Genomic DNA, 13,835 nt, shown 5'->3' with positions numbered 1-13,835 from the left:
CAGGAACAACAGACAGCAATTCATTTTCCATTCCATTGTAACTTTGATATTTTCATGAATTTCATTAAGACTGGCAATGCTCTTAAGTTTACATGTAAAACAAGTTTGGCACAGGTTAAAGATAAAGAAAGAATCAGGTACACTCAAAGTTGGATTTGATCTCAGAAGAGTTTTTTCACTTACACCTCAAGATAACAGCTAGCTTCTCTCGTATTACATGGGAACGGGCTGATGGCATAACTTGTCCAAATTCACACTGGACCAATCAAAACTCTATCGTCTGCAAGGCAAGTTGCAAAGTTTGACTGCCTGAGTGCTGGGTCTCGGTAAGAAACATCTATTAAATGTTCAATTTTTAATCTATCGAATAGGAACCTGAACAACTCGACGTTCGCTGTTGTAGGAAAGGGCTTGAATTTTGCTCCTACACCGAAACCTCTGCCATTAACATCTTTTATCAAAGGAATTTAAGAAGCCATTAGAAAATTATCTGATGACACTGCTGGAGAAACAAAGCATGAAGAAAGTCAAGCACAAACAAGGTACTATCCACACAAAAAAAGCAGCATATCCTTGTCTGAAAGAGCTGCAGTTTGTAAACTCCAGATTGATTCCCAGATGCCAGCCCTACCTGCAGATAAAGGAATGTCACTGTTTTGCTGCTGAAAGGCAGGTACATAGAGAAAATGTACAATTTATTTAATAATACAACATATTGTAAGATTGACAAGGACTGCTCCACTGCACGTGTTCAAAGAACACTTCTGAATTCCAGCTTTCTATCCAAGTAAGTTATTAGCAGATTGAAGGGACACAGCTCTGTTCCACCAAGATTATACAGCCTTCCAAAGGTCCATAAAATAATACATAAATAAAAACAAAAAATGGTTCAGAAGAAAATGGAAGTTATAAACCACACTGGGAGCAGATACTAAAAGCATTGATGTTTAGATGAATAGTAACATTGAAGCACCTACTTATTGATTGACCAAGTATTTAGCCTCATTGTTGACACCTTTTGTAGGTAAATATGAACGTCCTATCCATAAATCATCCAGTTTTATTAGTAGGTTAACAATTTTGAAACTTAACAGTTCTGATTTATTAGTCAGCTTTGACGTCATTTCCTTATTCACCAAGTACCTAATACTGACTCTTTTTCACTGATCAGCAGCAAGTTTGAGGCAGACATAATGGCATTATTTGAGCATGCACTAACCTCCATTTTCTTTTTATTTGATAGCAAATATTTTGAAGAGATTGGCGGTGTTGCCATGAGCAGTCCTCTCTCTAATTTATTTACGGAGGATTTCGAAGAAAAAGCAGTCAACTCTGCACTGTGTTGTGGAGAGATGGCAGTGACACATTCATGGTTTGGCAAAGACAAATTGGTCAAGTTTCTTGAACATCCTAACTTCATCCATAAAAATATCAAATTTGGAATGGAATGGGAAATGTTTTAGTGTGACTTATGGAAAATGGGTTTCTAGGACATGGCATTAACCTGGAGCCCACTCACACCAACTATAATTGCAGGCATCTAGTTGTCACCATCCTTCACATACTATGAGTGTACGTAAAGCTTAGTATGTAGGCTCATGTAGTGTCTGATGCTGACAGCCTACAGAGTGAACTGATACACTTGAAAGAAATATTCCATAAGAATGGATATTCAAAACATCAAATTAAGAAAGTTCTGCATGTGCATACGCCACACCAACTGAAAAGGAGCAAGAAGAAAGAGTTGCAAGTCTATGATCTTTCTACTGTATGTGGGAAATATTTCATCAAAAGTGCAAAAATAATGAAGAAGCATAAAGAGGATGTGATCTTCCATCCACCGGTGAAGACGACAGCTCTTCTGGAATCTGTGAAGGATAATCTGCTTTTATAAAAGGTGGGCATTTGTGAAATTCCACGTGAGTGTGATAATGGGTACATAGGACAAACAATACACTCTGTAAAAGAACATTGCATTGAACATCAGCAATATACCCACCATCTGCAGTCTAATAAATCTGTAGTGACTGAACTTTATGTTTCCACAGGGCATTCCATGGATTATGATAAAGTTAAGATACCGACCACAGCCTCACCTTACTTGAGTTCAGTGGTCAAGGCCCAGTGGAAACACACAATTTGCTCAACAGAGACGAGCGTTTCCAGCTCAACAAATTATGGAAACCCCTTATTTCACATCTTCACTCTCAAAGTAAATATTCTAAGTCTCCATGCCATCCATAATGATCAACAACACATGGATTACACACTGTGAATCTGCTGATTCGGCACTTGCTTTGTTTAATTTTTAGATGCATTAGTTTTAATCGATGACTGATGCCCTTGTTAGCAACAGCACTCTCTCTGACACAAGCATGTTTACCCACACTGCATAAAGTGATTTAAAAGCTTGCAAGCAACTCACCTTGAGAATGGCTGAAAGGTTGTCAGCAGAAGTATCGCAATATGAATTAAAAATGTGCTGGATGCACATCCAAAAAATTGTGGATTAAGTTAACACCTGTATGATAACAATTTTCAGAAATGAAGTGGTTTGATGCAAAACTCACATTCTACGTGGTAGTAAATATTACAGTATGAGGAAGAAACTAGCAATAAATCCACACTTTTTTTACTATACTATGAGAAGGAAAGTTGCTACTCGCCATATAGCAGAAATGCTGAGTTGCAGATACGCTAAACAAATAGACTCTCACAATTACAGCTTTAGGCTGGTTAGGCTGGTAAGACATATATATGCGCGCTTGCATGTGCCGCATACCCCCCCCCCCCCACCACCACCACCACCACCACCACCACCACCACCACACACACACACTCTTGACTCAAATTTTCCATTGTTTGATTCACACTTTGTAACTGTGTGATTTTTGTTATGATGTTCCTGGAATCCTTTCTTTGAAGGTTTATTACATTAAGATGAGACTGAGAAATTAACACTTAGTTTTTTTGCAGAGTATGACTTTTAGAAACAGATTGTAGAGAACATCACTTTGGCAGCACATTTGTGAGGCAAAGTATGGATTTTGCTAGCATTTCAATTTGTTGGCTGTAGCTCATACTTGAAGTTGCGTTTGTGCTATATAGTTTGGTGAAAATTTCAGAAGTCCTCTTTTGTACTGTGCACTTCCTTATTCTGCAACACATTAAATACTGTTATGCAGGGTTCACTCTACCTGACTACTTTGGCCAACAGAGGGCCCAATGACCTGTTTCCGGAGGTTTGGCACAAGCATGACACTGACTAATAATGCTTGTTATCTGTCATAGGGATGTATTGCACTTATGCCCTGCAGCTAAGCTAGCATCTGGCAGAGCAGGTGGCACTTTCACTCAGAGGATCATTCAAAGAAATGGCCACAACACGTCAAATGCTTTCTGAACGAACATACATTGGTTTTGATTATCGTGTAACACAAATGATTGATTGGCTTAGTTTCCATCTCATATGAATATATCAGTGTTTCACCTCCTTTTACAACGTTGTATACAGATTTTGCATTTCCTTGGTCGAATTTTTTGAACATTTCCTGCCATTAATTGACTCAAGCGTGTTATTGAGCTTTTTTCATAGTTCTCGGAATTTGGCTTAATGTGTCTAATAAATAAAAAAGTGTACCACCAAAGTGGTAGACAGAGTGAAAGCAAATGATCCTGTAATCAAAATCTTAAGTGTAGCAAGCCTGCGAATTAAACAAAAAAATAAAACTACTCAAGTTAAAAGTTTTTCCAATGCCCCATAAAGTTCTGTGCTTTGTTATTTATATATTTTTGTACTTATTATTTGAATTAAACTTATATTTCTTTGTGCCCTAAATATTCATGTTAATTTTCTGTGGATCAATAATGGTAGGCTAGACCAAAGAGTTCACTGTTGATGGACTGGTTATTTATTCACTCATTAAAACTCTTGCCATATTTTGAACAATACTGGCATACTCTACTTCTGCTTACACTTTCCATCACATTTTCCTTCTACACTGTCACTTATTTTTCCTCCTCATCGACAATAAATTTAAAATGATGATAACAGCAAGGTATTACAGCTGCCTGTGAAGACATTTTCTGCATTCACTTTCTGTGCTTGCACTGCGAGGTAACAACACGCATTACTTTCAACTGGAACATGGCTGTATCTAGTCATGTGACAAAGTAGGTTCCCACTACAGCATGTACAAGGTATGGTTATAAAATAATCAGAATGATGCTGTCATAGAATATGTATATGTCAAAAGTGAACGACCAATAGCTGTGCAGCTTGAAGCCTTCTCAGTCAAATTTGGTATCTCTGGTGTGTGTAACAAATCATTGCCGCCATGGCCTCCATTTGTGTAAGAGCTGTAATTTTGTTGCGCCAGGTAAAAGGATTGGCATGAAGTTTCACATGAAACTTTGAAAAACTGTTACTGAAACCTATATAAGAAGTGTGTGGTGAAAACTGCTTATCATGTGTGTAAGTTTTTGAGCAGTCCAAGTAGGCCAGAAGATGTTGAAGATGACACGCCCTTCAACATCAAAAACAGATGAAAATCTAGGTTCACATATTTTACTGTTTGTCTTGCTTCTGCATAATCTTTCACTGATTATATAAATACTCATTTGTATTGTGATATATTGTGAAATTTCAAACATTTGTGAGTGGTGCAATAAACTCTGACTGTTAGTTATTTGTGCTCTTTTAAAATTTTTAACAGCAGTAGGACTACCCTCATTCAAAACAATCATTCTCTAATTTCATTGCATGATTATGTGAGAAGTAGGTTATTTTTGCATGTTATCGGTACGAGCGTTTTGGGTACTTAACTTATTTCATAGCAAATGAACATTTGTGGTTCACAGTTACTGCCAAAGAATAGATCACCTCTCAGTGTCATTGTATGTGAACACAAATAAATGTGTAGTTTTGAGAATTTTCGGAAGCTATCATTGTCCTGTGCATAATCCAGTTTTTAAGTAAATTGGCATTTGTGACCTGGCAGGTTAGCCGAGAGCGCTAATGTACTGCTTCCTGGGCTCGGGTAGGCGCGCCTCCTGGATGGACTATGCCCAGCAGATTAATGACAAGGGCCGGTGTGTTGGCTGTCCTGGATGTGGTTTTTAGGCAGTTTTCCACATCCCCTAGGTGAATACCAGGCTAGTCCCCACGTCCCGCCTCAGTTACATGTCTCGCAGACATTTTGAACATGTTCGCAGTCTTTCATGATTTTGTCTAGATGCAGACAGCTGGGGTACTCTGATTCCGTCCTGGGGGGTACCAGGTGGTGGTAGGAAGGGCATCTGGCCACCCCTTCAGACAAACCATGCCAAATCCAATTGTAACCATGCTGACCCTGCAAAAGGTGTGGGACAAGGTGCAAGCAAAAGAAGAAGAAGAAGGTAAATTGGCATTTGTGATTTGGTTACTGTATCAGATATTCCAGCTAACCTATTGTGTTAACATCTAATTTTCCCTTAAAGAGGAGTATATATTATATACATTTATTGTAAATTAACTCTATTTTCGAGTTTGCTAATAACTGTAATTAACCTTGAAAAGTTTTAAGAAATTAGTAATTTTTACCACAGGTTTCTGTTGCCTCAATAGAAATCTTGTTTTGTGTATTTGCATCAATTCTTATAGGGAACTACCAATTTTGTAGCTCAAGAGATTAAAAGAAAATCAACAAGATGAATTAAAAGTTATTTGTTCAGTGTCCTGCAATACATCACACCAACTAAAATGCAGACTCATTATGAATGCTGTTCACAAACACTGAATGAGTTGGTTGACATTCGTAAGCAGCTGGAAATCAGCCTGAATACTGTCAGATGATGGGCAGCTGCTGCAAGTTGTTGTGTTGATAGAGCTCCAGAGAGTCATGTACCTCAAGTACTGTCCACTCCTTTCTATTCTGTCTCCTCTGCAGGAAGTATGGGATCTGTCATTACACATCCACTGGACTGTGAGTGGAGTGTCAGTGGTAGATCAATGACGAGGGCCGGTGTGCCGGCTGTTCTGGATGTGGTTTTTAGGCGGTTTTCCACATCCCCCTAAGTGAACACCAGGCTGGTCCCCATGTCCTGTACAGTGTCGATGGGGAGCAGGGAGGATTTACCTGTTATACTGATCCCCCTAACCAACAACTTCAAGGTGCTGTCTTTCACTGAAACTGAAACTGAGCCAGTGGGACTCACTTCAGCTGTTGTGGGGAAACCTGTTTTGTCTGGGGTCAAGAGGAGGCAAATGCAATTGGGTAGGTGTCTATATGGTGGTACCACATAGGGAAATGGACAGGAAAGAACACCAGGTGCACTCATTATGTATGCCTGGGGTCTCATTCAACATGTTGAGGACGCTATTCCAGCAGCTGTTGGAAGAAGACAATGCAATCAAGTGCAGACTGTGGTGCATTTGGAACAAATAATGCCTGTTGTCTGGGCTCTGAGGTCTATCAGAGAAGGTTGAGAAGACAGGCCCTGTGCGTGGCATTTCAAGGAAGCTCACAATCTGCAGCATTGTCCCTAGAATTTATCACGGCCCTTTGGTTCTGAGTCTAATGAAAGTACTGATCCAGAAACTTTGAAGGTTCTGTGACAAGCTAGGCTACGACTTCTTGGACTTGCGCCATAGGGTAGGGAACTTTAGCGTCCCCCTTAAAGGGTCAGGTGTGCACTACACATCAGAGGCTGCTACTCAAGTAGCTGATTGTTGTGGAGTGCACACAAAGGTTTTTCAGATTAGGTGACACTCTATCCAATCCAGATAACGATAACTGCATGAAATCCAGAAGGATGAGTGTAAGATCAAGAGAAATACCTCCCACAGGTGAGAGTTTTAAAATCCTAATAGTTAACCGCTGAAGCATTTGCAACAAAGTGCAAGAGTTTGAAGTGCTCCTGAAAAGCAGAGAAGCCCACATAATACTAGGTACAGAAAACTGGTTGAAACCAGAAATTGATAGCAGTGAGATTTTGGGGAAAATTTAAGTTTATATCGAAAGGATTGGCAGATGGGAAATGTAGGTGGTGTATTTGTTACAGCTGACAAGAAACTCAAATCCACTGAGTTGTAAATTGAAGCCACGCATGAGATTGTTTGGGCAAGATTCGGTATCAGGGGTGGGCACAAAATGATGATTGGATCCTTTTTTTGCCCACCAGACTCACCTCCTGATGTAACGGAAAACTTCAGAGAAAACCTCAGTGCACTTGTAGATAAGTTCCCCCAATAGTCATCGGTGTAGACTTTACTCATCAAACAGTTAATTGGGAAAATTACAGTTGTGTTATGAGAGGGCATGAAAAGACACCCTGTGAAACATTACTAAATGTCTTCTCTGAAAACTACCTAGAACAAGTAGTTAGAACCCCACTCATGATGGAAATATATTGGATCAAATGACAACAAATAGACATGAGCGCCGGCCGGTGTGGCCGAGCGGTTCTAGGCGCTGCAGTCTGGAACCGCGCGACCGCTGCGGTCGTAGGCTCGAATCCTGCTTCGGGCATGGATGTGTGTGATGTCCGTAGGTTAATTAGTTTTAAGTAGTTCTAAGTTCTAGGGGACTGATGACCTCAGATGTTAAGTCCCATATATTCAGTAAACTACATAAAAAAATCAGTAGGGTAGTATCTCAATGAGGAACTTAAAACTATCAGCACAGGGCAGGAGCATGTAGAGGAACTATGGCTCAAGTTTAAAAGAATAGTTGGCCATGTACTGGATACATATGTACCCAATATAACAGTTCATAATGGGAGGGAACCTCCTTGGTGTACAGTCACTGTAAAGAACCTTCTAAAGAAACATAGATTACTGCATAATAGATGTAAAACAAAGCATAGGGCTAAAGATAGAGTGCTGCTGAAAGAAACACATTTGGCTGTCAAGAGAGTAATGCGTGAAGCCTTCAGTAACTACCATGGTAGAATATTGTCAAATGATCTTTCACAAAATCCAAAGAAATTCTGGTTGTATGTAAAAGCTGTTAGTGGCACCAAAATTAGAGTCAATTCCCTAGTGAATGAGACAGGAACTGAAATTGAGGGTAGCAAAACAAAAGCTGAAATGCTTAACTCTTTTTTTTTTCAAATGCTCCTTTGCAAAGGAAAACCCAGGAGAATTGCCCAAATTTAATGTTAGTACGGCGGAAAACATGAGCAAAATAAGTATTAGTGTCAGTGGTGTTGAGAAACAGTTGAAATCATTAAAACTGAAAAAAGCTACAGGGCCCGATGGAATCCCTTTCAGATTCAGTATTGAATTTATGGCTGAGGTAGCCCCTCTTCTAACTATAACCTATTCTAGATTTCTCAAACACAAACCTGTGCCAAGTTCTTGGAAAAAAGCACAGGTCACACTCGTCTACAAGAAGGGTAGTAGAAATGATCCACAAAACTACTGCCCAGTATTGTTGACGTCGATTTGTTGTAGAATATTAGAACATATCCTGAGCTCGAACATAATGAGGTACCTCGAACAGATTCTCCTCCTCCATGCAACCAGCATGGATACCAAAAACATCTGTCATGTGAAATCCAACTCGCATATTTCTCACATGACATCTTGAAAGCTTTGGATTAAGGCAGTCAGGTAGGTGCATTATTTATTGATTTCTGAAAAGCATTTGACTCAGTACCACAGCTGTGCTTATTGTCAAAAGTACCGTCATATGGGATATCGAGTGAAATTTGTTACTGGATTGTGGACTTTTTGGTAAGGACACAGCATGTTACCTTGGATGGAGAGTCATTGCCAGATGCAGAAGTAACTTCGGGTGTGCCCCAGAGAAGTGTGTTGGGACCATTGCTGTTCATGTTGTATATTAATGACCTTGCGGACAATATTAATACTAACCTCTGGCTTTTTGTAAATGATGCAATTATCTATAATGAAGTACTGTCTGGGAGGAGCTACATAAATATTCAGTCAGATCTTGATGATATTTAAAAGTGGTGCAAAGATTGGCAACTTGCTTCAAATGTTCAGATATGTAAAATTGTGCACTTTACAAAAAGAAAAAGCATTGTATCCTATGGCTGTAATATCAATGAGTCACAGTTGAAATCAGCCAACCCATACAAAAACCTGAATGTAACACTTTGTAGGGATATGAAATGGAATGATCACATAGGCTCAGTCCTGCGTAAAGCAAATAGTAGACTTTGGTTTATTGTTTGAATACTGGGGAAGTGCAATCAGTCTACAAAGGAGATTGCTTACAAATCACTTGTGCAATGGTTCTAAAATATTGCTCAAGTGTGTGGGACCCGTACCAAATAGGACTAACAGGGAATACTGAATCTATACAGAGAAGGGCAGCATGAATGGTCACAGGTTTGTTTGTTCCATGGGAGAGTGTCACTGAGATACTGAAGGAACTGAATTGGCAGACTTCTGAAGATAGACGTAAACTATCCAGAGAAAGCCAACTAATAAATTTTCAATAACCAGCTTCAAACAATGACTCTAGGAATATACTACAATCCACTACATATCGCTCACATAGGGGTTGTGAGAATAAGATCTGAATAATTACAGCACACACAGAGATATTCAATCAATCATTCTTCCTGCACTCCACATGTGAATGGAATGGGAAGAAACTCTAATAACTGGTATAGTGGGATGTACCTCTGCCATGCACTTCACAGTGGTTTGCAGAGTATAGATGTATATTGAAAAAGTAGGTACTCTGATGGGATATGGCTCTCGGCTGAGTGTTCGATCAATTGCTGAAACTGTAGGAATTGGCAAAGAATGTCTAAGACATATTTTACATCACTATTTTAATATGTGAAAAATGTGTGTGAAACTGGCACTTAAATTCTCATGATCAAACACAAAGAAGCTCATGAAAATGTTAGTACTGACACTTTAATCCTAATTTCTTTGCAATAGTGATAACATATGATGAATCTTGGTTTTTCATTTAGATCTAGAAACCAAGCACCAATCCATGCACTGGAAGGGGTCGAGTTCACGGAGAGTGAAAAAAGCTCAAATGAGCAAATCAAGATTCTGAGAGGTCGTGATTGTCTCCTTTGATATTCCTGGATTGTGTATCTTCTCTGTGTTTCTGAAGGACAGACTGTTAATCAGCTTTACTACCTTAGGGTTCTTGCTCAACTCTGTGAGAAAATAAGGAAAAACAACCTGAAGTGTGCAATAAATAGTCATGGGCGCAGCATCAAGACAACGCACTGAGTCATACTGCATTGTCTGTTAAGATGTGACTAACAAAGTACAGCATCCCTGTGTTAGACCACACACCTTATTCACCTGACCTAGCACCATGCGACTCTTATCTATTCCCCAAGGTCAAGAGAAAGGCTTCCAGTCCTGTTTCCATTAGCGAAAATTCACATGAAGCATTGTAGTGATATAGAGGAGGGGGGGGGGGGGGGGGTGAGTATATTGAGAATGACAATAATATGTATGTTTTTGAAATACAATGTTTTGCAGCAATATTCCAGTTATTTTATAGCCATACCTCAGTTGAGTAGTACTTCTAGATTACACACATATGAACCCTACACAGGGATGCATTAGCTATACAGAGTTATTTTTACTTCTAGTATTGTGACTGCAAGTTTCACAGCTTTTTCGAAAGTTAGTCTTTCCATTACCAATAAACATCTTTGGACATTGACACGGCTGTGGACTCAGTAAGGCTATATGAAAGCAGTTGCCTTCACAGACAGGAACCCTAATACAAATAATACTTTCCTCCTATGATCCACATTGTCAAGGTATCAGTGAATACAAAAGAATCAGATGCACCTTAGACATCCAGCAATGGTTTCAGGAGACACCAGCCAGTGTCTCCAAAATGGCTAAAGGGATTCGACGCTATCACTAAATGCAATGGATTGGTTGACATGATGAATCTTCCCAATGTCTGTCTGTACTTGGACTGTACTGCCCAGCAGTGAGAAAGCTCAAGAGTTGGGACAACTTCCAGGCAGAAACGAAGAACATGTATGACAACAATGTGCATTGCCAAAGAACAAGTGAAGAACGAGGTTGACTGCCATAAAGATGACAGTCATGTCTATAGAGTGTTTGTTGCATATCACACAGTGAACATGAATAGGACCAAAGTTGACAAAGTTTCATGGCTAATGAAGGGCGTAACGGAGGATGTCTGTATCTATCTGGTGGTTCTTTTGAAGGATGTCACAACATGAGAACTTAATCAAATGATGTCAGCAACTGCAATTTGAGGCTGTTGTAATGGACAAAAACACACTCGTTGCTTTGCTCCAGGAGGAGACTGAGTGAGTACTATGATACATAAAATATTAGTTATTACAACTTAGATCAGAAGAATGAGTTATCTTTGTTCAGTCCATTTTCACAAGAATGTGATGAGTATTTACAACTGCCTCTGAACATTGGTTTATCAGTTGATACAGATGACAAGTGTCTCACACAGAGTACATTTAACAATAACTCTCATGTTTAGTTCTGCATAATACATTGATCACACAGCTGGCCTACTAGATGACGATGTTATTGTCTTATTCAATGATCGCATACTGGGATGGGTGGTCTTGTGCTAGGCCCTAAGTAGAAGAGCTGATGCAACGGCCTAACAAATGTTTCTGAGCATACCTATCCCAGTGTCTCCCATTTGTCAATTCGGCTCACAGCATCGCAGTTTTGTTGCGAGACACCACCCGTGCTCTAACACATTGCTCCTCGGATGACATTACAGAAGCAATATACCAGAAAAATGTATACCAAATGATGTTTCATTGGTTATCAAATGATAGAGGAATGGCAGTTGTGGAATACCATCAGGGTCTCACATCACTGTTACAGTAAAAAGTTAGACAAGATATGAGGGGTTACGATGTCTATTAATGTCAAATAATGACAACTGGAAGGTTCATAATGGTAGATGTTCATAATAATGTGGCTTGGTGGTACATCAGTAAAATTCTGCTTTAGAAGCAGTGCGGTGTCTGATCAAGCTTCTAGTGCTGACACAGATTAGATCCTTTCTCGATTTGTAGAATATTCAGGAATGTAACATATAGGAGCAAAAATCTTACACCCAGTGAGGCTCGCATGGCCCACAGACTGAGGTGTTACTTCTGATCTAATGCAGTAGTATTCGTTAAATATGGTTTGCACTTTCAGATGGAATGTTAAAGTATAATAATTATGTTACTGTTCTTTTGTTTGTTAATTCTGTGATGATGTTGATAAAAAATGCTCTAGGCATATGCTGGGGTGGCGCCTTTGAAAACGGCACAGCCTATTTCCTTCTCCATCCTTTTGTAATCTGAGCTTGTGCTCTGTCTTTAATGATCGCACTGTCAATGTGATGTTAAACTCTAACCTTCCTTCCTTTCTCATTGACAAAATTTTTAGAATCTCACAGTCGGCTGTTACTCAATTAATTTCTGGTCGGAAAACAGGATGTCCTGTATCTCTAGGATCGAAATTATGTAAGTAGTAGAGGACCCTAAACTGAGTACTTAGGGATTAGGTGCTAGTGCTCAAAACTGAATATTCAGATTTTATGGATGTAAACAAATTACATTTTGTAGCAATAACTTAGCTCATAGCAACTGTTGAAAGTGATAATCACCAGTCTCAGTACATGCATTACAGTGTCACATATAATTTTGTCACACTCTCTTTAGTATTCCTGTTTTGTGGTGTACAATGAGATAGATAGTTAGGGACCCTCAACCAGTTCCTCTTTAGTGTCAACTGGATTTACATACACCAATGACTTCTTGTGACACGATAGGAAAAAAATCCACAGAAGGGTGATCTGATAATCGCACTGACTGTGGGATAGGACCTCTCCTTCCAGTCCATCTCTGAGGGCATCTATTGTTCTGGGTTGAAATGGAAATTAATGCTGAAGTAGGAATCTGCACAGTAGTGTTGAAACCACTACTACAGTAATATTGAGCGATGTCAGGTAATGTACACTGTCAAATCTTTGTGGTAGCAAGTAAGGTCTTATTTGTTGATCTCGTATAGTTCCTGTGCACAAGTTGTTATGGAATTGTCGTTGGTGATCCGAAGTAAAAAAAATTGTACATTGGTTTTCATCACTCCGGCAGTTGAAAGCTAACACAGTTAAAAGATGCCTTATTGATGAACGATATAAATCGTAAGAAGTTTGGCTCTGCAGAACTGCAATGGGTAATCTGTTGACAGAATGGATCTCTGGGGCCCATAACTTACACATATTGTTTATGAAAGAGATGTAATTGTTAGTCAAACAGTACTCTTTACATTCTGTTCTTTGAAGTGTGCTTTTCAAGGACAGGTGCTTGTTGATGAAACTTTAGCCACAATATCCAACATCTTTGCATCTGATTCTGCTGTGTGAAGTTATTTGTTGAGTACCTCTGTGGTTTTAATGCCCCAGTTTCTTATACATGTCTATGCACAATGATGAATTTCTTCCAATTTGGATGATGCCTATTGCAGAAATTGTATGTGTGCATTTATTCAGGTACTAGGCACTCTATTCTGCTCCACCACACATTATACACATCTGGAATTTCATATAGCTACTAATTCTCCATCGTCAACATTCTGTCATGAACTGTAAACTGTGGTAATCTCCATTTGTGTATATGTCAGAGATGATTGTGTATTGTTTTTAAATGTAGTGCCCCCAACATTTGGTGGTTATGGAGCACACACATGGCAGTTTCAAGACCTCATATTGCTTGAAATAGTTATTTACAACCACTGAATCAAAATACTGAGTTAAAGATCTTCTGCCTTCCATAATTTTGATCCTGAAAATTTAGGACATCCCGTATAACTGATTCCCATAGCACTTGCATTTTTCTAT

At 39.2% G+C, this 13,835-nt stretch overlaps 1 protein-coding gene across 3 annotated transcripts in view; it reads left to right on the top strand.

Annotated features, from left to right (window-relative positions):
* LOC124596121 (oxidized purine nucleoside triphosphate hydrolase-like) overlaps positions 1–13,835 on the top strand; it is a 95,953-nt gene that overhangs the window by 63,820 nt on the left and 18,298 nt on the right. For 2 of the 3 annotated variants that reach the window (XM_047135136.1, XM_047135137.1), the window contains one exon: positions 5,235–5,397. The exons of the other annotated variant lie outside the window; for it this stretch is intronic. In XM_047135136.1, coding sequence (XP_046991092.1) covers positions 5,235–5,397 — 163 coding nt within the window. The remainder of the gene's footprint in view (positions 1–5,234; positions 5,398–13,835) is intronic. 3 annotated transcript variants of the gene reach the window in all.

The sequence above is a fragment of the Schistocerca americana genome, chromosome 2, assembly GCF_021461395.2.
Source record: "Schistocerca americana isolate TAMUIC-IGC-003095 chromosome 2, iqSchAmer2.1, whole genome shotgun sequence".
Classification (NCBI taxonomy): domain Eukaryota; kingdom Metazoa; phylum Arthropoda; class Insecta; order Orthoptera; family Acrididae; genus Schistocerca; species Schistocerca americana.
This window is presented reverse-complemented; position numbering and strand designations above follow the sequence as displayed.